Raw genomic sequence first — 22,828 nt, forward strand, 5'->3', positions numbered from 1 at the left:
GACAATCCCCTGGTGAGGCTCCGTGACTGTGGTACTTGGCCAGTCAGGACATTCTTTCTTTTTAAATACCTCAGTGATCTATCAAGCAGAGAGCTGAGTTTTAGCAAGAAATAATGAATATGGAAAAAAGAAACAACGTAAAAAGGAAGAGGGGAGAGGGGAAATATTAAGAAGGAATATGATACTATATGGAATAACAGAATGGAAAAGTGAAGTAAAGAGCTAAAGGGAAAGAAAAAAAAATTGATCTGGCACCAGGTGCTCAGCTGGCAGATGCTCTACAAAGCCCACAGAAGATGAAGGATAAGATTCAGCGCAACCACTAGCAGGCAGTAAAAATTAGTATTTCTTTTTTGCTAGGTGCTGCTTAGGGCTTGATTAGTAAATAGGAAACAGTAGGCACAGATTTGTGTGAATCTTTATCAGAGCTTTTACACATATTGGAATGTGCAATTTGATAGCCTTTAATTGTAGCAAAGGCTTCTGGAGTGCAGGTAGATGAGGTCAGTACAGATAGCGGTCAGAGAGGGGAGCAGGCGTAGTTGCATGGGGAAGAAAGGAAGCAGAAGAAAACCTGTTTTAGAGCTTGTGGAGAAGCTATACGGGAATTAACTGAGCATGAAGTATTCCTTGGATCCCGTGTACTGCACCCCCATATGAAGGGGCACTAAGCAGTAGTACTGCTGTGTGAATTTGCGTGGACTCCTCAAAGCGTGGTTGCATCGAATATGTCAGACAGTATTTTTAAAGAGCAAGTTCTAAATCTTTAACTTAGGGGTCGAAAAGGAGGTCATACTTTCGGGAAGAGCAAACTTCCAGCAGGGCCTCCTCGCGCACATTCGGGGGTCTCAAGGCCCGCGAGGCGACCGCGCCTATTCCGACCCGCCCGGCCGTGCTGCCCCGGGGGTGCCGAGCTTCCCCCCGCAGGCGAGGGGAGGAGGGGGCGGAGGAGGGGCAGGGCCAGCCCAGCCCGCCCACTGACCGCGGAGCGCCGCGGTCCTGCCGGCCCGGCTACTCCGCCGGCGGCTCCCACGGCGGGGTCCAGCGCCCGTGTCTAGAAAGCGCTTCCCTGCTGCCGTCTGCAGAAATCGATACTTTTTTTTTATTATTATTATTATTATTTTCTGGTCTAACGCGTCCTTGTCGCCAGAGCCGCCCCATCCCGCCGGCGGCACGGCCGCACGTTGAGCACCGGCCGGGGGCGCGGGGGTCCCGTTTACCTGGCAGGTGTCTGTCGGCTGCGCTACGCCCGGGCGGCGGCGGGCCCGGAGACGCGCGGAGGAGGGGGCGAAGTTGGGCCGCCCCGAGCCCTGCGGCGGGGCCAGGGCAGGGGCTGGGGCCGGCGGCTCCGACCACCGACCGGGGAGGGAGGGTGTGGGGGACACTGCCGCTGTGCCCCCGCCGCCCGGGGAGCGAGGGGAGTCCCCACCGACCGTCCTGGCAGCCGCATCCTAAAACTGAAGCTCCAGAGAGGAGGAGGGGAGGAGGATCCGCGGCGCAGGGCGCAGCGGGGGAGGCGGCTCCCGCAGCCCCGTGGCACGTCGCCGGCTGGAGGCGGCGGGATGCTGATGCGGGGCTGCGCTCCGCGAGCGTGCGTTAGGTGTGGGGAACAGAGTAGACCTCCGTGCCGCCGTGATGGTGCATTTTCCTCAGGCTCCGTCGCGGGGATGGTGGGATGGTGCTGCAGCCCGAGAAGACCTTAGCCGCTGCCTGCCGAGGCTGGGCAAGATCTCTCTCTCTCTCTCTTCTCCCTGCTTTCCCCGCCGTGCTCGTTTCTTACCCTCTTCACCTCGCCGGCCCTGTGCCCGCTCCAGACCCCACAAGCCGAGATGGTGTTTTATTTCCCTAACGTCGCATCCGCGCGTGATTACACACCGGCACCCGAGTCCGCGGCCGGCAACTTCGGCTGCGCCTGGGCGTGTGCGGCGGGGCTGTCACGGCTGTGCATACCCATGCTCCCGGGCGAGCCCTGCCACCTGCGGCTCGGCGCCGGGCGCGGAGAAGCGCGGCGCTCCCCGGCCCGCGCCCCGTCGGGGGGGCTGCCCCGCATCTCCGCAGCCGGCGGGGCGGGACGGCGCGGCGGTGTCCCCGGGCCCAGAGGGGTGCGGAGCGCGGGACGCGCTGCCCCCGTCCCCCCGTAGCCCTGTCCCCCCTCTCCCCGCGCTGCCCCGGGCGCTGCCGCGGGGGCGCAGCAGCCCCGCCCGCCGGGCCCCGCATCCCGCCCGGCCAATGGGGGCGGCGCGGCGGCGGCACGTGACGCGGCGGGCCGGGACCTGCTGCTTCCCCCGCGCAGAGGGATGCGGGCGGCAGAGCGGGGCAGGCGGCGGCGGCGGCGGCTGCGCGGCGGCGGCCCCTCCGCGCCCTCCCCCCGCTCCCCGCCGCCCGGCCCCTATGGCAGCCGCTCCCCGCCCCGCCGCCGCCCGCACCCCCGCGCCGCCCCGCCGGGCTCCGCCGCTCGCCCCAGCGTAGCGCCCGGCCGCCGCTCGCCGACCCGCTGCCGCCGCCGGCCGGGGCCCCGGGATGCCCAGCGGCCCCGCCGCCCGTCCCTGCCGCCCGCCGCGCCGCCCGGGGGGCACGCCGCCGCCGCCGCCGGAGAGTTGAGTTAGGAAGTCATGGTGCCCTGGGAGCCCTCCCCGCCCCGGCAGTGCGGCGGCGGCTGGACGCTCTGCGACTGCTGCTGCTGGCTGCTGCTGCCCGCCGTGCTGCTCGTCCTCGCCCGCCCCGACAAGCTGGCGGCCTTCCCTACCTCCTTAAGCGACTGCCAGACGCCCACCGGCTGGAACTGCTCCGGTAAGCACCGGAGCACCCCGCGCCCGGCCCCGCAGCGAGTGTCCCGGCAGCCGCGCCGGGCGCTCGGAGTTGCGCGGGCGAGCCCCGGGGGGAACCAACTTCAGCGGGTGATGATGCCGCGTCCCGTTCTATACAGGGGAGTAATGACGGCAAAAAGTCCCGGGTGTCGGGGCTCACCGCCGTTCCCGGTGCGGCCGCAGGCGCCGGGGCCCCGCTTTTTCCCGCTCCGCGGCGCCGGGCGCGGCAGCCGCGCCCTCCGCCGGTGCGCAGCGCCGCGGCTGCGGGCGGCTCCCTGGGCGCAGAGAGAGAAAGAGAGAGCCCCGGCCCCGCCGGAGCGCGGCTCTGCGCTGAAACGGGGCAGCCCGGCGTGTAACTGCGGGAGTGGGGCGCAGGGAAACGGGGCCCCGTGTGCGCATCCTGCGGGCGGCTGTTCCCGTGCGCACCGAACGGAGAGCAGATCGGGGGATGGACACCGCGACACCGGGAACGCGCTGCCTGTTCCTTAAAGTCGGGCTGACCTTTATGATGAGTTTCCTATGTAGGTCAGCAGCCGGTCCTTCTCCGATACACCGAATAATCGGGAAATTAGGCTGTAGTAGCCTTTTTAGGGGAAGAGCGTTATTTGGGGTACTGTGTGGATCGTACATAATGTGTTACATCGGAGGGAATTTGCACTGTAAGCTCTTCATTTTAAACGTGTAGTGATATGGTTAAGAGCACTCGGATGTTTTTTTAAAAAATCAATGGATTCAGATCTTAATGGGTTTGGAGTCTGATATAGCTGTTTTGTTTAATACCTTGCTGCATGCTGTTGGAGTGGGAAGTCAGCTAGCAAAATCTGAAATTCATGCTTGTATTCGTGAACTGAATCTTCAGTCAGATCTGTTGGTTTTTCCTGGAGAAAATGAAGGCAAAGAGCTAGGTTCACTCAGCGGCTTGTGGGGAACCTGGCACTTCTCCTGTTAACTTAGAGGTCATCAATCTTCATTGGAATCAGGCAGACCATCACGGAAAACACACAGCCTGTTTGTCTTTATTATTGGGGGCTTTGTTGTGTCACGGGCTGGCGAAATTCCAATTTGGACTTTTGTCCAACAGATTTGTGATCGAATGGGGATAAGTTGATGACATTTCCAACCTAGAGCTATGAAATAGCATAATTACCGGCTGACTTTTGAGGAAACCAAGTCTGTGAAATAGAAAAAAAAAAAAAAAGTGTACGAGGTACTGGGGAATATTGACTAAGAGAAACACTGAGGGAGAAATAAGAGAAGAAGTGAAAAACAGAGGAGAGGGAAGGACAAAAGAAAATCTGGACTCTGTTATTTCATCAACAAGGTTATTGTACTGTGTGCATTAAAATGCAATCATCCCATATTGTTCCTCTTGCTAGACCAAAGCTGACTTTTTTTTTTTCCCTCTTTACATTTGAGGTTACGATGACAGAGAAAATGATCTCTTTCTCTGCGACACCAATACCTGTAAATTTGATGGGGAGTGTTTAAGGATTGGAGACAGTGTGACTTGTGTCTGTCAGTTCAAGGTAAGAGGATTGATATTTCGTTCTCTAATTCGCTAATGAGAATACAAATCAAGGATCTACCTTTATTACCTATCACTTGGCAATTTATTTCTCTATGTGCGGAGAAGTTAGAGGGAAAACCTGGCAGCGTGTATAAAATGCTGACAGGAGAACCAACTGGTGTCAAGAAGGCGTAAGTTTCTCTTGGAAAATGAGGATGCTGTAGCTTTAAATGTCCCTTTGGGTCTGCAGTTTCAGGTTGTGCATTTCTGATTTTTCATCTCTACCCTTTTAACAAGGATTTAGAGTCCTTTCTAAATTCATTTCTGATACAGATCGTGGCTTATTGTATTCGGAGTTCTGATCTAGTTAAAGAAATGGATCTGTAATGTGCTTATGCAATATTTTCAGGAAGGGCTGCATAGTGACAATGCTTCTGCCTGTTTATCTGCCCAGCTGATCAGATTAAGGAGCAATCCCTCTGTTCCAAAATGATGAACTTCCTTTAGGTTTTATATAGTTTTAGGAGAGCTATTACTGAGTAGTAGGGATTTTTCCTTCTAGTTCTTCTCTCTTCCTCCCATAGCTACATCTAAACCTGAGGCATTCTCAAAGTCAGACTATTTAATTATGAAGGATTCCATTTAATATGTTTTAGCCAACTCACAAAACAACTGGGCTTTAAATAATGACCTGAATAAAAACTGAACAAATTAAAGGGGTTTTAAGCATATACTAGCGCGAGGTTGTATGTGTATTTATGCCTCAGTGATCTTTTGCATTTTAATGTGGATTTGTGAAGTGGTGAAACTTATAATGCTGCTTTGAGTATTTACAGAAGGGCAGGCCAAATAGTGCACAGTTCAAGATCGTGCACATCTGTAATGATTATGTTAATATTGAGCTTTGATAGACTATTCACTTTGAAGCATGACAAGTACTGTGTATATTTCTAGAGCCAAAAATGTCTTCAGAGGAAAAACCACAAGAAGGATTTTTGTCTAATAAGAGTAAGACAGTTGTTTTCTGAAGTGCTTGTGTTTTCCATGTTGGGAGAAAATTCATATTGATCATGGGAGTTTTTTATTCCATTTGGAGTTTGCATGCAGTCAAAAATTCAATGTGAGAATGCTGTTGTGAGCATTTGCATTGGCTCAGCATGTGCAGTGATCTAAGGGTTGCTCTATTTTCTCTTTCTAAGAAAAATTTGTAAGGCAGTGAGATGTCTGTGACGTGTCCCATTGCTTGGTGGTAAGCGAGGGCAGATGTTGTGCCACGGGCACCAGGAACTTGGAGAAGCTACTGAGAGTTATTGGGACTTGTCTTTGGTCCCAGTTTGGTGTTGCCATTTGGCATAAAGCAGTGGAGTCATAGCCTGGAAGGAGCGAACTCAGATGTTGCTATCAGCAGGGAAGAAGGCATTGGGAGCACTGTTTTCCCGGGGCAAGATGCTGGTCCCTGGTGATTTTGGATAAATGAAGCTAAGTAAACCTCTCTGGGCTGTGTCATCTCCTCTTTGAGAAGTGAACACTATAGGTATGCTGAGTTTAGCAGTTCTGTAGGGAGGAGTTGAAACAGATTTCAGGAAATCAGATAATTAGTATATGAATATGTTAAAAAGATCAAAAGACTGAGTTGAGCCTGCTTGATCACTAGAAAATGGGTTGAAATCAACCGTAATCTTTGCTTCCAGTGGCCTTTGGATCAGGCCCTGTGAACACTTGACGCTCTTTGTCTTGATATGAGCCCTCTGTGGAGCCGCAGGGCTGACTGTGACCTTGGAGGGCAAATTACCTGTGGCTGATCCTGTGCCAGCGCTGCGAAGGGCGACGTGGTGCCGGGGGCTTCTGTAGTCGAACGCGTGTGCTTTGATACAGGCAGAGCTTGGGGGGATGTTAGCTTCTCTTGTAACATCAGTGGACAATGTGACAAGCCAAAAAGATATGCCACCCGAGTAGAAAATTAACTTGTAGTGCAGTGTCTGAGGCTGGCTAAGTGAGGCAGAGCTGGCCAGGTAATTTATGTCACAGGTAAGGGAGTCCTCCATCAGAACTCAAGTCCCCATTTCAGTGGCAACTGTTTGGGGTGATAATGAACAAATCAATAGCAGAATCCTCATCGTTATAACTATGTTTCATGTTTTCTTCAGAATTTGCCAGGGACTTTAACTGCAACTGGAGAGAATAGACAAGGATGAAAAGCTAATTTTGCTTCCGTACTGATGAAGAGTCCTGGGCTGGTGAAGGCAGAAATGGGTAGCAGGGCTGCAGCAGTCTTGATGTGAGCTTTTTCAGACCAGAATCACAGATGCATCATGTCTGTCCAAGTGGAGTTAAAATTAATTTATTTGTATTTGAAAGGCTGAATATGATCAGACTGCTCTGGAACACCTGAGTTAGGCTTCCATCCCTGGAGAGGCGGGCATGTACTGAGAAAGAGGTTCATATCAGCTGGTTTTCTTGTCATAGTGTACTGTGACTCCTCAGAATGAAACATATTGAATTTGAAAACAACATGTTGCACTCTGATCAAGAAATTTAGACCCGTCCCAGGTCAAAGCAAGCCCCGACCTTGGTGCTGGCAGGGAGGGAAGGCACTGGGACAGTGCTGTTTCCAGCAGTGGGGCTGAGCATGGAGGAAATCACCACCTTTTCCTTTCCCTCAAACTCAGTGGGTCCAACAGAATGGGTAGAGCTGTGCCAGCAGTCATGTGGTTGGAGACGTGGCTTGCTGGGATCTGCACTCGTCTGCCCAAAGCCAAAGGTCTGGCAGCTTGGACTCTCCCTTCTTATATTTCATGAACATATAAAAAAATATACCAGGGTATTTCCATCAGTGTCGTTTCTCTTTAGCCACCAGGACTGGGTTCAGTCACTGTTTCTTATGTGAGGAAGGAGTCCTTTTTTCATGCATGTTGAATCTCTCATGCATGTTGAATGTGTTCAGTGTTTATGGAGCTGGAACATCACCTGTCCAACTTGCAGCTTTGTTGTATTTCTGGAATATATTTTTGTACTACTTGGTTCCAGATGTAGGTGCCATTTTGGGGGTAGTTAATCCAGGATACCAGAAGGAGGTCAAACTTTTAACAGTGTTACCAGGAGGAAGAGTTATACAGGTTACCATTTTCTTTAAAAAAACAAACCACCCACTTTCAGTGTCCGCACTGACTCAAACACTTGCAAAACTGGTTTGTTCCTGGCTGTGACAGTGGGCACTCAAAGCTGCAAGTGCTGAGGAAGGCAGCCTTTGACTGACACTTGGCTGAATTGGTTGCATCCATTTCCCTGCTTTACAGCTGTATTTTAAAAACTTAGACATATGAGAGAGAAGTGGACAGTGTTGCACTGTGCTGTGAGTTTTAGTGGGAGTTTTGACATGGATTTCCCTGAGTGCTCAATCAGTCCTTACTTGGGGCATGAAGAATCATTCTTACATCTAGGGCTTAGTCTATTGAGCCCTAAACCAATGGCAGAAACACGTTACTAAACTGAGGAAACCGACTTTCAACATCTGATATTCTCCAGTACTAGCAAGAAGTATTTTATGACAGTGAATTGCTGTGAGTACGGGATTTAGCACGGTCAAATGTAAGAGTCTAGCTCTGGTGAGTTGGGAAAAACCTGGTGACTAACTTCACAACCTTCTCATTAGTCTTCTTTTCTGGGTAACCTCCACTAGAGTTTCCAGCTCAAAGCCAAGGCAGGATCCATCTGGAAAGACATAATTTCCTTTGTTCCTTGTGGCTCTCACCTTTTCCATCTAAACACTAGTTTTTCGAAGGCGGTGGTGGGAAGAGTGGGGAGCAGATGAAGAAATACATCTTTGACCAGCACAGCTGGAGAAAGAAAAGGCTTCATCATCTGTACTCACCATGGAGTATCCTCTACCTCCACTGACCAAAGCTAAGCTTGAGTGGGGCAGAAGCCACAGGAGAGACAGAGAAATTTCTCCCAGGAGAGTTAATACTTCCTGGAATCCCGGTGTCTCTCAATTACATTTTAAAATTGCTAAACTTTAGAAGAAGTTCCAGCCTAGCTCATAACACTCCTTTCTGGAGTGATGGAGCACTCCTTTCTGTGGATCAGGACTTTCCCATTGATGTAGAGCCGTCTGGCCTTTCAGATCTGCAGCTGAGTCGGTGTAAAAGATCGTCCCTTGCTCTGGGCGAAATCGGTGGAGAAGTTGCCCCCAGTTTCTTTGTTTCTTGGGTAAAGAATCCAATATTGTTTCTACGTGTAACAAAGCCTGTTGAGATGCTTCAGGCCAAATTTCACACAAATCCATAGGTGACAAGCAGATAGTGTGTCCAAAGCAAGCACAATTTGATGCTTCATGCTTTAAAAAATATGCACGATTGTGTTAATTGTCCCGGTTATGTATTCCAGATCAGCCTCCAGCAATTGCTGTTGAGATTCTGGATGAAGTTGGCATTTTATGCTTGAAACATTGCTCAGATTTGGAACATAATGGTGAAAATAGCCTAGAAACACTTTTAATCAACTGTTTGAAATCTCTGCAAGGAGGAACCCTTTGTTAGGAGCAGGAGGCGAGAATTTTTACTGCTGTGGCTGTTGGTTTTCTTCCTTATTCCGAGGGAAGAGGGCGCTGGGGGTGGGCAGCAGATTGGAAGATTTAAGAAAATACAATGCAAAAGGAAAATGTCATTTGTTTTGGCCCAATCAAAATGTCACTCTGACCAACTATGAATAATTTCTTGGCAGCTGTTCTGTGTGGAGGCCTGCAATTAATGCAATCTATGCAATTGTTTGTGTTAATCGCTTCTGTAGTCATTCAGTTCAAAGCATTTTTGATGTTAATATCCCTGAAATTTCTGTTCTGTGTTTTACATTGTGCCTGACAAACACACCTCAGATACTTTGTGGCATAATATAGCTAAGTAGGATGTATGATTTCTTCTAAATTTTTATTCGGATTTAGGCAGAGGTGAGCATTTGTAAATAATAATTGTGATCATTCCATTTGTTCTAATTAAACAATGAGGCATACCAGGAGTACGGTAATCACGAGATAATCATATCCCTGGTATAATTACCATGTACAGGGCACATCCAAGTATTTCTAAGCCTCCGAGTGTGATTATCTTATGATAACTGCACCCGGTAGGTTGCCCAATTTTCAGTATAAAATGAAATTATTACTTTTTTTTAAATGAAAAAGAGAGGGCAAAGCTGTCTTTCAGTGGTGGAGGGAACCAAGCAGGTAGTTTGCAGAGCTCAGCAGGACTATGAGCTGAAGGAGGGGTGTGTGGCGTGAGAAACTTCTTTGCTGAACTCGCTGCAATGCTGCCACTCCTGCCCACTGGCCACCATGGGGAGAGCTTGGACCTTTGTGGAGCATCCCAGCCACAGCTCGCTGGGAACAGAAATGTCACAGCAGAAGGAGGGATAGATTTTGGTTGTAGGTGTCTCGGAAATAATTTCCCTCTGTCCAGTTAGCTCTAATTATAGCCAAGTACTTGAATAGTCACAGATGCACAGGCGGACACTTGTGTATGTGCAAACAGCCGTCTCCGTGGCGGTGAGGGAGTGTGTGTGCAGGAAGAGGGGAAAGTGAGCCTGTTCCTTACAGTTTGTCTGTAGCCCTCCAATGGAAGCACATGAGCTGTCATTGCAGATGTGAGGAGCCCTTTGCCTTGCCCGTATTCCTTCCCCAGGACTGCACCCTGCTCATTCTGGCAGGGAGAGGCCTCTCTCTGGGCACTTATTGAACACTTTGCCCGTTCAGATTACTTTTTCCCTCACCTGTTCAAGTCTGATTTGTCTTTTTAAAAATCCCACCTCCCTCTCCCCTGGTAGCTATAAAGGTGAAGAGAGGAGGGTCAGTGTCTCCCTCTGTGTTGTTTTCTTAGGGTTTCAATACTGGAAGGGGATGGCGGGGCAGGCACCCAAAAGGATGCTGTGCCACCTGCTCGTGTGACTAATGCTGCTGCTCTGTGTCCATTCCCACCAGTGTAACAATGACTACGTGCCCGTGTGTGGCTCCAATGGTGACACCTACCAGAATGAATGCTACTTGAAACAGGCTGCTTGCAAGCAGCAGAGCGAAATACTCCTCGTGTCCGAAGGATCGTGTGCGACGGGTACGTACAACGCGCCCCAGGCTGCCTGTGGACCCTGCCGTGCCCCCGAGTAAAATAACCTCTGGATGGCAAAAGCCATTTGGATTCTTGCTTTGAATTCATTGCAATCTTGGGTATGATAAATTGCTGCCACCCTTCCCTTTTAAGTAACTTTGTATAGGTTCACAATCTGATACACTATACCAATGACACTGTTTTGAAGAGCTCAGTGCAGAAGTTGATTTGTGTTTTTTTAATGTGTATCTTGTGCTCCTGATCATCCTGTGCCCTGTGCTTCTGAGCTCCTACGACAAGTTATTGGAAGCAGATTAAGTGAGCAGATGTCTGATAAATGGGCATCTGGATTACCACAAACCTCTCCATAATCTGGAGAGAGAGAACTGGAGCATTATTGCCTGCAATCCACTTTCTTAGGTTTTTCCTTATCCTTGTAGGGCCAGATTCCCAGCTGGTATGATTAGCAGACCACTGGTTGTAATGAGTCATACCAATTTACACCACCTGAAGATTTAGTCCAAAACACACTAAATGAACAGGTCTGTGCAACAGGTGTTTTGCTCTGGACTTGTGAAAACTGACTGGCATGTGAGATACCTTTGCTTAACTCTGAGCATCGTGACCTGTGTATATCTCTGCTTTTATGAAGCAGCTAGAAAGGTGAACGAGCAAAACCTGTCAGGAAAACTGAGTTGCTTATGTGCAGGAGTTCTTGATGTTTTTCTTTCGTGTTTGGTATCTACTAGAGGTAGGCAGTGAAGTTAACTTGAAAAGAGCAGGAGGAGTAAGTCTTTGTTCTTGAGAGAGTTCTTTAAACTTAAAGCAGAATTTTTTCTTGGCTGAGGATGGAGGAGTCAATAAAAAGTACATTAGACAAACTTTTTTCAGTGCTGTAATTTTGTGTTTCATACACCTGAGAGAAAATAAACTTCTTCCCCTGGAAATGTTGTTCTCCTCTGAAGCTGTTACCTGGCAATTTTCAAGAAGAAAAAAACATATGCTGCAATTTTTTTGTCTATAAATTGGTATTAAATGGAGCTCAGGCTGACAAAGCCTACTGTGGTGTAGGATTTGTTCAACTTAGTAAATTCTCTCAGCACAGCAACTGGTCTTTTTTTGGTTCAAACTTTTAGATTAAAGGGATAATTTCAGTGCATTGCTACAACTTTGCTAACACTTGCCTACTGGCAGTGACTGTGTTGGAAGCATCCTCTTTGAAACATATTGTGGATTTCAGAAACAGAGAAGGGGAAAAAAAAAGGGGTTTCCTAAAGTCTTGATCAAGGTCTTTGGCCTCTTTTTCTTTCTCCCAAGGAGGAGGCTTAATGGAGAAGGGAGCAGCCATGTGCCTTAGATTTTCCCCATGGGATGGGGCAGAGAGATGGTGCTCAAGAATCCCCAGCAGGGTCCTGAACTTCTGGAAGAACTGGCATTGAGCTGCCCTCCTGAGCTGGCAGGGATCTGGGCACTGAAGGGTAGGGCAGGAAGAGAGACACAAAATCTTTTCCCTCCAAAGAGCAGATAATGCGGTAGCTCATTGTGGGAGGCAGGTGACAGCAGGCGTTCATTTCTTTTTCTGTGCTGGGGAGACCTGACACACCTGTAAAAGCAGTGCTTCCCAGACCCATGAGGGCACTGTGGTAAAGACATCTTTCTTTCCTCTTTCCCCAGTAGCTAACTGGGGAAAGAACATCAGGACAAAAGATGAAATCAGGAAAATTCAGGACATGGTCACGGGGAAAACACCGTTATTTCTGTTCCCTTTTTCAACCACCTTTTGCATCTGTCCTTTGCAGCCTTGCTGTATAAATCTAACATTTTAAGCAGTTCTTGCAACCAATTATTTAAACAAAGATTTTTCTTTTCATTTTTAATTTTGAGCAGTGATGGCATGTACAAGCCAGTTCAGATGCACCAGACCTTGCTGTCACTAAACGAGACCTAACAGTTCATAGGGTAATTGGATCCTAAAGCAGCCTTTCCAAACTCTTTCTATTAATCTTGTTGCTGGTAAATGCATGTTTCACTAAGGGGGAGGATAGGATGGCAACCTCCCTCCCTTCCCTACAGAAGAAACTCCTCTTATGCATTATTTTTGGTAACCCTAGGTGTGTGTATTTCTGTACTTGCCTTGCTTAGGAAGTTTCTTAATGAAGCTCTGGGCTTGGCAGTTTTGTGATGTTGCACTTTCTAAATTTGTGACTCTCATCATTCCAGCCAACAAAATGTTGAGAAGAGGAAAAATAAAGATAAAGCACTCAGTGTTGAAACTCAGCAACAACCTTGAGAAAAATGGAATTTTAATCATTTATCTAAAGACTTTGAATAATAGTAATTTAATGGTTTGTTCCAGCTAGCTATGATCTCATGAGATGTCACTGGTTTGTAAAGATAATGACAGGAATTTACAATTGGTCTGTCCTCAAACAAATGGGTTTTAAAATTTCTCCTTGGTGGTGAGGACTCAGTAGTGACCAAGTGAGGTAACTTTGCACAACTGTTGGGAACAAAGCTTCATCGGTCTCAGTACAGCAAAACGAGGCAGAGACTTATGAGGACATTACAGTGTTCCATGGCTTACGTTATTTTTGTCTGATATAGAGACTTTAAAGGAAAAAAAAAATGGAGACATGAAAAAGATGGCTTGAGTTAGCTACATTCAGGTTAGATCTCTATAATTTACTCAGGGTTGACATCAAACGTAAGGTATGCTGTAGCACACCTAACTAAAGTCTTGCTTTGCATGCATACGGGACATGCTGTAGAGCATGAATATAAATTTCTTTCTGTTTTTTTTCTCAGATGCCGGCTCAGGATCTGGGGATGGAGGTAAGAGCCATATTTTAATATCTCTGTGCTTCTGTGTACACACATTGTCTTTCACAATTTCAGATTTTAAGTGGATATGCTTTGCAATTTAGTTGTCGCACTACATATTGTCTTTTGTTCAGCTCTTTCTTTGAAAAAAGTGGTATTTTGCATTTTAGTCAAGTTGGAACGAACCTAATCATGACATGCTGTTTTCTAGGGAAATTCAGAAAGCTGTGTTACTTCTAATAGGACTTGGAATTATTCATAGGTTGTGCTAGGAGCTCTATCTCCATCTACTGTTACAGTTGTACTCATTTGTTTTATGTTTAGGGTAATATTTCTTTTGTTTTTAAAACATGAGCCAAACCCTTGGCTCCTCCTCACTGGAGGATTCAAGCCAAATATTTTGTGGCAACAGAGAGCACTCCTTCAAAGATATGAAGAAATGTCACAGGGAAAGAACAATGTGTTTTTATAAGGACAGCAACAGCAAAACAGAACATAGAAATAGTCCAAGCCCTTTGTGGCATACAGGGGATACTGTAAAATATAGGCAAACTAGCCTTTAAGTTGGGGGTTTGTTTGGGGTTTTTTTTAGTTATTTTTTTTATTTCTTAGGTGCAGTCATTAATGGATTTGCTTGTTTGACAGCAATCCTTCTTGGAAGTATAAGTGTTGGGTGTGGCTAACGCCCTGCCGTGGGGTAGGGAATGTGACTTTTGGGTGCTATTTGCATGGTGGGGCTGGCAGGTCAGGCTTCTCTGTGAAGGCCAGGGTTATTTTGGGTAGCTATGGAAGATTGTCCTTAAGAGTTACCCTCGTGTTTGCCCAAGCTCCCTGAGTAAGCTCTAGGATCCCCATGGCAGGGGAAGGGCAAGGTCAGCATTGGGCTGGGATGCTGCTGGACTCCTCCAACTGGGGCAGCCACCAGACCTGAGCCAGCTTTCTGCTTAAGACACAGGCAGCAGGTCTGGGCTCTTACCCGGTTTTGTGGCTGGTCCTGGTTGGATTCAGGTTTTTCAAACGCAGTCATGTTATTTGGCAAAATATCACCTAGTCCTTGTTTAAGTTTGGTACCCAGTATATTAGAGAGTGCAATGTGTACATAAAGTATTATTTTTACCTATGAAGTGGTCAACAACATGAGCATGAGGGACCTGCATGGGACCTGATTTTCTGATATTAGACTCAGGCTGTTTTCTGGAAGTCAGGACACTTTAAAATGCTTCAGATCTGGCTCACCCAAGACCATAACATAAAATATTGCTATTAATTTTCAAAAGTTTTTTCCAGCTATTCCTATTTTACTCCAGGGTCCTTTTAGATTGTCTTTCTTAGCCATTACACCAGAGAAATTCCTTACTCAGTGCTTATCAGAAATCTACAATTTGATTTATATGCATGACAGTGTTTTCACACTTAAGAGTTGAACCCAAGGATCCTTGTGGGTCCATTCCAACTCAGAATATTCTGTTAAATCTGTGTACTGAGGCGGTGGGAAAACAAACCTGGCCACTTTCTGAAAGTAAGGAATTCTGTTCTCAAAAAGCATAGGAATTTGAAAGCAAGGTTTCCAAACAGTTTCATTTTAGAAGCTAAGGTTGACAGAATTCTGATGAGCAGAACAGGACCTTGGGACTGATTGGGCAGGTAGTAAGGAAGCAGACTCCTGAAGGAGAAAGAACCAAGTTGGTACATGTGTTTAAAGGTCTACAAAGCTGCCTTGTATTATTCAAGATTTAGTAGACAGCTATGGTGGTTCTTAAAGTACAAAAGTATATTTATGTGCCCCAAGAAGCTAAATCCAGCCAAGTAAATATTGACACTACATCACTCTTTATTAGACATGGTCTTGTTGTAAAAGCTGTAATAAATTTTGGATGTCATCACAGAAAGTCTTGTAAAATCCACTCCAGCAATCATGAGTGGGATATGCTTCTGTGAGAAGCCAGAGGTCTTAGGCAATCTTTTGTGGTTTCTGTTTTTCTGAAAATTTTCCTTTCTTATGCTTCTCCAACCAGTAGTTGTTAAAAAACTAACCAGTGCAGCATTTTTTTTTTTTTAGCAAAACTACAGCCACAGGGACGCTCCCAGCCTAGGCATACCTATGCCTAATTCAGCAGAATGGGGCTGTGCTGGAGGCTGTAGGTGTCAGAGGTGCTGGGTGTGTCTGCAGTGAGGCACCTGAGATACCTCGGGCACTGGGAGCCCTTAGGAACAGTCGTTCTCTGCCTGATTTGCCTGGTTTCTTGTTGTGTTGGAGTGCTGACAGGTCACAGGGTACCTCAACACTTCAGCATTGCTGTGGTGGTTTCCCCCGTGACTGACACCAGTTCAGGTTTCAGTACTGCTGTTCCTCAGCGGAGCTCATCCCATGAAATTAGAATTGCTAAAGGGTTCAGAAATAGCTGGAAAGGGGTTGGTGCAGTGGACAAATGTAGACAAGCACACCATGTGGTCACACAAACCTCCTTTTGTCAGGAAACTAGACAGAGCTTGAACAATACAGCCAGAGGCTGTGTTTTGCTGCCATATTTTCCTTCCACATATTTCCACCTGGGTTTGCAGAGAAATCTTCTCAATTTATTGTGTAGGATTTGGAATTTTTTGCTTTCCTGTCAGGCACACTGTGATCAGAGAGGTCCCAGCTTCTTAGCACTTCAATGATCTTAAGAGCTTTTCCAGAGGTGATTTAATTCTCCTTTATGCAGCACTAACATACAGAAGTTCCCTAATTTATGAAGTGATGGGGGGACCTTAATGTCATTTGATTACTGAGCCTTCAGCATACACTTTTGGGGCTATCCAGTAGATGGGTAAGACAGTAGGTGTTCAAGTTTCTTACTGCAGAAGACATTTTTCTCTGTAAATGAAGACGAAAAATGCAGAATCAAGAACCATTTCTGTGTTTTGATTGCAGAAGCTATGAGTATGGTGTGGAATTATTTAAAAACCCACATCCCAGAAAGATACTAATCAGAAACGCAGAAAAAGTGAAAGAGTTTATACAGGGAGTAATTTAAAGAGATTCCATTCATTTTCATCTATGCCGTTCTCTAGACAACTGGGTTTTTTTAGAACCCAATGATTCATGTTTTGGTCTTGAGCAGCTTTGTAATGAATTCTTTCTCGTTTCCTAGCTTCCTTCTAAGAGCGACAAACTCGAGATGCGGTATTTCATTATAGCTTTTAACGGGCTAAGGACGCCTCTTCTCGGTTTCATTTTCACACTGAACACATCTTTCTCCCCCCTGCATTGTCTGCGCTCTCAGCCCTGTTGATTCACAGTCTGATGGCTTTACTGTGGGTGACTGTCACACCAGGTGTTGCTGTGATCGCCAGCATGGCAGTGCAGGAGCACCTACCTGGAATTACTTTCAGAGCCTCCTTCGATTTCCATTCAAGTCCTCCTGACTTCAGTGGGAATTGTATGGGCCCCTGGGTACACAGATCTTATCCTAGTTTGATTTTTATGTTAATTCTTTATGATCTATACTAAAGCAGAATGAAAAAAGCAAGTCATAATCCATCAATATCATCATCACCATTTATTTTACAGTAGAATCTAGAGGTCCTAATTCTAAGATTAGGACTCCAGTGTGGTACACCCTGATACTGTGAGGCACTTCACAGTGAGGGAGAGAATAAAATCTGTGAAGCAGAGTCTGGATATCCAAGTCAGGCAAAGGCTGGAAGTTGCATCACACTTCAGCATCCGAATTGGGAATAACACTTGCCACTTCAGAGCCAAGCCAGTGCCGGGTCTTTTGAACCACGGTGTTTGTCAGCAGACCCATATGCCATCTAGAAAGAATCAGAGATTATACTGCTTTAAACTGAAAATCAACAACCTCACAAACCATCTTCTTTTCTCCATCTCTCTGCCTCTCTTGTTTTGTGTGTGTATTTTAAGGATAAGCATGGCTTGTTTGTTTTTTTGTTCTTTCAATTTATCCCTACAATCTTATCTAGAAAAAATTGAAGTCCTGCAGCTCTTTGTAGGTGCCAACATGTAGATTTAATGATAGATTTAGTATTCTGGTCTGCCTTTCCTGTTGACTTAGAGATGTGTGAGTAAACACATACATATTATAAATCTATATGGGGCAGCAGTCATCTTGAAACACTAACCCAGAGAAAATAGGGAGGAAAAAATTAACACTTTGAATCCTATGCTATTTTTTAAGGCAAACCATAATTCAGCACGTATATCTTTTTTTCTTTAATCAATAGGCAAATGACTACTTTGACCCAATTGCATTTGCATTTGTCTCCATGCTGGTTTTGTATGACTAACTTGAATTCAGCAGCTCTGCTGCTTTTCCAGTGATTTCTGTTTCTGCTTTATTACAGTGTTGATTAACGGGCAGGGCTGTGCAGAACACAGTGAATATTGCTGTAAACACTGTCCTAGCAATCACACTTGAGCCAAAATGCACCATAAAACCTGGAGTGTATATTGGTTTGAATGAAGCAGTGTATAAAATGCAATGCCGATAAACACACATATACACGCATGTTCTCAATACATGGGAGAATACTCTGACAGTGCCAGTTTAACCTCAGAAAGAAAGGGAATTGGTATTTTGAGCTACAGATCCCGTCCCTTCTTTGCCTGGGTGTAACAGGTGATACAGGCTTCTCTCATGTGAATTTGGAATACCTGCTGACCACAGGTGCTATCGTCAACTGCAATAAGGCAATAGGAAAGCTTCTTCTACTCTAATTTAATTTGGGAGATATAATTTAAAGCAGCATCAGAAGGTACAGAATCAGCTATAAGCAACGTGAACTGACTTGGTAAATACCTCTGGAGGAAATGTTTAAATCTTAAATGATTGACCTGACGGTGGATGGTCAAATATATGTCTCCTTTGTTAAACGGTTTTTTACCTTGTTAACCTCAGCATGGCACTTAGCCCAAACCAATAAGCTCCTGAAAGGCTGGGTTTATTAGCTCAGGCTCTTCGCTGTCCTAACATGATTACATGACTTCTAGTTCAGGGCTGGTGCACATCTGACCTATATAAGAGTTAGGTCAGGAAAAGGCAGTTAATGTCTCTTCATGGCCTTTAAAACTTCAGAAAGGATGAAGTTCCCATATGTTTTTGTTGACTAGATGAGAAGCATTTGGGCATTCACAAGTGCCAGACTTCTAGGCCCCTGCCTAGAAGGCATTTTGCGCTGGGTAGGATGCATTAGCAGTTTTGGAAATCCAGGAAGGTAGGGAGTTGATGGGAATACCAGCTTTTGGATTCCTCTCAGGCTCTCATTTGAGCTAAGTGCTGAGGTCGTCAACCCCGCTTGACTGAGATGTTCCAGCAAATCCCCACAGCTCCTGTGAACTTGAAGCTCTCCAGGGTTATAAAGTATCAGTCTGGAAGATGCTGGTTTGAGATTTAGTTGCCTGGGTTCTGCCTGCATTTCCCTTGCTGCGTCTGAAGTTAGCATGCAAAAATCCAATGAAAAATGATGTGTTTTATAACTGCTTGCCCTGTTATTAATGGGCTGAAGTCTTTGCTGTGTTCTTGGTGTGAGTGCACAGGTCCCACCCATCAAGCAAGCTATCAACACTGAGAAATACCACGGGAGAAAGTTGGCCGGTAGTGAATGATCTGTGGCCCATTTTCAGCCATTCATGCAAAACCAAAAAAGAAATGAATAGAAGATGCAGAAGATCCAGACTTCTGTAGGCGAGAAGTATGAATGACGTTCATTCATAGCCTCTTCCCTGCATTATGCAATTCTTTATGGTTTTCAGCACTTCTTGTAAGTAGTTCAGAGCTGCACAAGGAGACTGTGAATGGAAGATGCTCACCTACATCAAAAAATACTGAGGATGCTCTGGTTTTGCTTTAAGAGTAAAAATTGCTTTTCTGCGTCAAAATGGAGCAAAAAAAAATCCAAAATGTGCTGTCTAATCATGTGCAATCTGTAAATCCACAAATAACTAAGTCATCAAACCATCAAACAAATCCAGTGATACTACAGCAAACAGATTAAAACGGGAACGTCCAATCGCAAATAGTCATTTATTGGTCTGTTATTGTAAACACAGCAAGAGAGATGTAGTGATCTAGATTTGTCTGCTACATCTCTGTAAACCTGGATTAATTTTCTTGTGACAACTGTGGAGTCACTAGAGATTAGCTGTGATGACAGTGAGAGGCAAATCTAACCCACTGTTTTGCTTTTCTGTGCAGCAAGTTCTTCTATAGGGAAAAAAAATGGTTTTTAAGCTTTCAAATGGCTCTACCACACTTACTACAAACACCTTATTCATGGGGTAAGAGCATGTGTTCAAGCACATGCTTGATTTTTATCACATGCTTAAATGCCATTTAAGTTTTTTTTCTGAATGTGGATGTCTTACACAAGTGTGACCTGAGGCAGCCTTGGAGTGACCAGAACTCAGATCCTTGTTCATCTCTTCATGATATATTCTGTGGTTTAGTGAGTGAAGAAGCTGATTCACTGTGAGCTTGCTTTGAACTGGTTTTGGCGTGACATAGGATTTTGTTAGATGCTCTCATGAGATCTTTAAAAGAACAAATGGGATGGAAACTGCCAAGCCTCTCTAAAGGTTTGTGTACTTGCTTTTCTTTAACTCCAACATTTCAGACCTCAGCTGCATCTGGCAAATTTAATATATTCTGCACTGGATATTTAAATTCCCTTTTGTCTAAGAGGCTTTCTTTCCTTTCAGAGATTGGGAAATAAAAGCAGAAATTTTGCTTGCTGTTTTTGAAGTCAGTGTGAGCTTATCTTCAGGAAGAACATGACTGATTCCCAGACATTTAGCAAAGTGGACATTGACACCTACTTTATGTAATTGCACATACAGGACAAGCTTATTGAGTGTAGTGCAAGCCCAGGAATCCAGAACAATTCATAATCAAATCCAGATGAGTTAAAATTTTACGGTACAGTGCTACCAGTTCTTTAAGATTCTGCCCCTAGTCTTTTAGCCCAGGTTTTTTAATAGCATTATAGAAAGTGCTTAGTTTTTCACTTAAACCCATAAAATGTTTTTAGGCCTTGTTGCTCAGGATAATACTTGAACAGAAGCCCAAAATGTTCAACAATAGGGAGATGTCTAAATTGCATTCTGAAAATATCATGATTTGGGAAAGAAGAAGTCAAAACCATTCCATGTTATTTCACATGAATTTTTTAATTCCTTGGACTTCTTGATCTCGTTTGTTCTAACTGCATGGGAATTAGATAATGATGGTGCCCTGAAGCAGGACTCTTTTTACCTCTACGGCCCCAAATATCTTGCAGGTAGGAGTTTAAAGAGAGCTAGTTAAGGACCTTTAATATTGCTTTTCGATAAGTCTGAGAACATGGGGAAGTTCTAAAGGTCTAAGAGAATGTAGGTGTTTGGTTATTCAAAAGGGTAAGGGGGAAAATCCAGATATTTATAGGCCTGCCAATCTGACATTGATTGAGGTAGAGCAGGACATTCAGTCCTGGACCTACTCAATAAAGAGATAAATGAGAACTAATGCTGAACAATGTGGGTTGATGTAATAGATTCTGTCAACTAATTGAAATGTTATTTATGAAGCTACAAGTTTGCTTGATACGCTGTATGTAGATGTCAGTGAAGTATTTGGCATGCTGCGGTATGAAACTATGATTAAGGGACAACAATCATGCAAAATTGACATGGTACACAATTAGTGGAATAAAAACTGCCTTTCATGATGTAATTATAAGTGGATTTATTGTTGTTAGATGGACAGCACAGGGATCAGCCTTATGCTATTTGTTTGTTTGTTTGCTTTACCGGTGGCATACATGGGCACATACTTTCCTCATCCATCAAATTCTCAACAGATATAACTGGGGAAGTAGGAAGTGAGTGGTTCAAGGTTGCAACTGGGTACCCTGATGCTGGAGCAGGCCTTCTGATGTGACCAAATGTAAAGCCACAACCACAGAGCAAAGACAAGAAAGCAGAGGAGTGAGTGGGGAAAGGCCACTGGAAACAGTGGTGCCACAAAGAAAGCTGGAGTTTTAGTAGTTAGTGGGCTTGTGTGAGTCCTCTGCCAACACAAGGGACAAAGGGCCACCATTAGCCTGGTATATTTAAGAATCAGGCTCTTGAGCAGGGCTAAGGATGTCAGATTACGTCCACCATTACCAGAGGTGGCGACTGTAGCTCCAAAAGTACTGAGAAGCAGGGGAGGAGAGGACTGTGAGCTGCCAAGAGTGACAAACAAACACTGCCATGAAAGCTTTGATGCTTTTGGCTTTGTCAAGGGAAAGGAAAGGACTGCATAGGTCATGATCAGTAAGTACCAGTGTGGGGAACACAAATGAGCAGCAGGGCTCTTTATGCTGACAGACAAAGGTCTAATGAGATGCTAGGCTGGCAATTAAAGCTAGACAAACTCCGAGGGAAGTTTAGATATGTGTTTGTAAATGAAGGCAATAGCACAACGAAGTAAGTCATTAAAAGTTATGTAGGATGGTGCATCACTTGAAATTTTGACACTTGGGTGTCTGGATTGCTCTGCTCAAATGAGGATGAATTTTAAACTCCAGGGCCTCTGTCGCATGGGAGATTGCAACATATGCTTAGCAGACCCTTAATTCTAGGTACCATAAATTAGTTTACACATGAAATAGGCAGAGTTTAGCCTATTTTGTTCAGCAAGATTGCTGTGTTAAGCAGTCTGGAAAGGGATTGATTTCGTGGATATGTTTGCTCATTTCAGAATCCACACAATTGTTTGTCTTTAGCCTCTCCCATCTCACTGTGTGCATTTACATATGCAGCTAGGGGAATCAAGGTGGACTTTAGTAGCAAGTGGAAAACCTCATGCATAACGCTCTGCTAATTGCTAATGCATTTAGAGATAGGTCACACCACACTGCCTTTCATCTTAAGACTTCTTTATCCTGCCTGGCACTGGATAACTTCAGTAGCTCCCTATCTCACCTGAGTCATGACAGGCCCCTTTGGGCTCCTCTCTGTCCTGCAGTACTTCTCTGACTCCCGGTGTATTTACTGGTCTTGGAGGGAGTCCTGAAGAGGAGGAGGAGGATCACCAGCTGTCTCTGGAGGATCTGTCCAGTATTCTTTTCCTCCTCATTTCTCCTGGTGTAAAGGGACGAGACCAAGGGGAGGATCTGCACCCAAAGAGCTCTGAAGTTGCAACCAGTATTGATCATGATTAAATATAATTTGTTTTTTTATCTCTTACTACAGAGAGCCTCCCTGCATTTGATGTGGTGTGTGTGATGTGTTTGGGAGGCGAGAGAGAAGGTACCAGAATAGGCTGGGCTTGCTTTGGCTCGTACACATTGTCCACTAGACTCAGACAGAGAAGCATCTTCATATTTGTTATAATAGGGCCTTGATAAATAAATAACTTATTCTTTTGTACAGTGCCTGAAGTTTTCATCAAAAGAGGAGGAGGCCTGTTACATGAATCACAAGGCCAGTGCAGGACAAGTCTATGCTGTAATTCATTTAGACAAATGTTGAAGTGAATTGATGGACTCAGGTTTGTTTAGATTAGTGGCCTTTTGAAAAATGAGTTGTCCTGTGTGTACAATTTTTCAATCTGTTTACATCTAATTAGCTGTTCAGA

General features: G+C 45.5%; 1 protein-coding gene across 1 annotated transcript in view; it reads left to right on the top strand.

Annotated features, from left to right (window-relative positions):
- The first annotated feature begins 2,346 nt into the window (after positions 1-2,346).
- The window catches only part of TMEFF2 (transmembrane protein with EGF like and two follistatin like domains 2), a 127,730-nt gene continuing 107,248 nt past the window's right edge, over positions 2,347-22,828 (top strand). The window contains exons 1-4 of the mRNA XM_027737484.2: positions 2,347-2,790; positions 4,224-4,333; positions 10,286-10,415; positions 13,215-13,241. Coding sequence (XP_027593285.1) covers positions 2,613-2,790; positions 4,224-4,333; positions 10,286-10,415; positions 13,215-13,241 — 445 coding nt within the window. The 5' untranslated portion in view covers positions 2,347-2,612. The remainder of the gene's footprint in view (positions 2,791-4,223; positions 4,334-10,285; positions 10,416-13,214; positions 13,242-22,828) is intronic.

The sequence above is a fragment of the Pipra filicauda genome, unplaced genomic scaffold (genome assembly GCF_003945595.2).
Source record: "Pipra filicauda isolate LSUMZ 115617 unplaced genomic scaffold, ASM394559v2 scaffold149_size4050908_pilon, whole genome shotgun sequence".
Classification (NCBI taxonomy): domain Eukaryota; kingdom Metazoa; phylum Chordata; class Aves; order Passeriformes; family Pipridae; genus Pipra; species Pipra filicauda.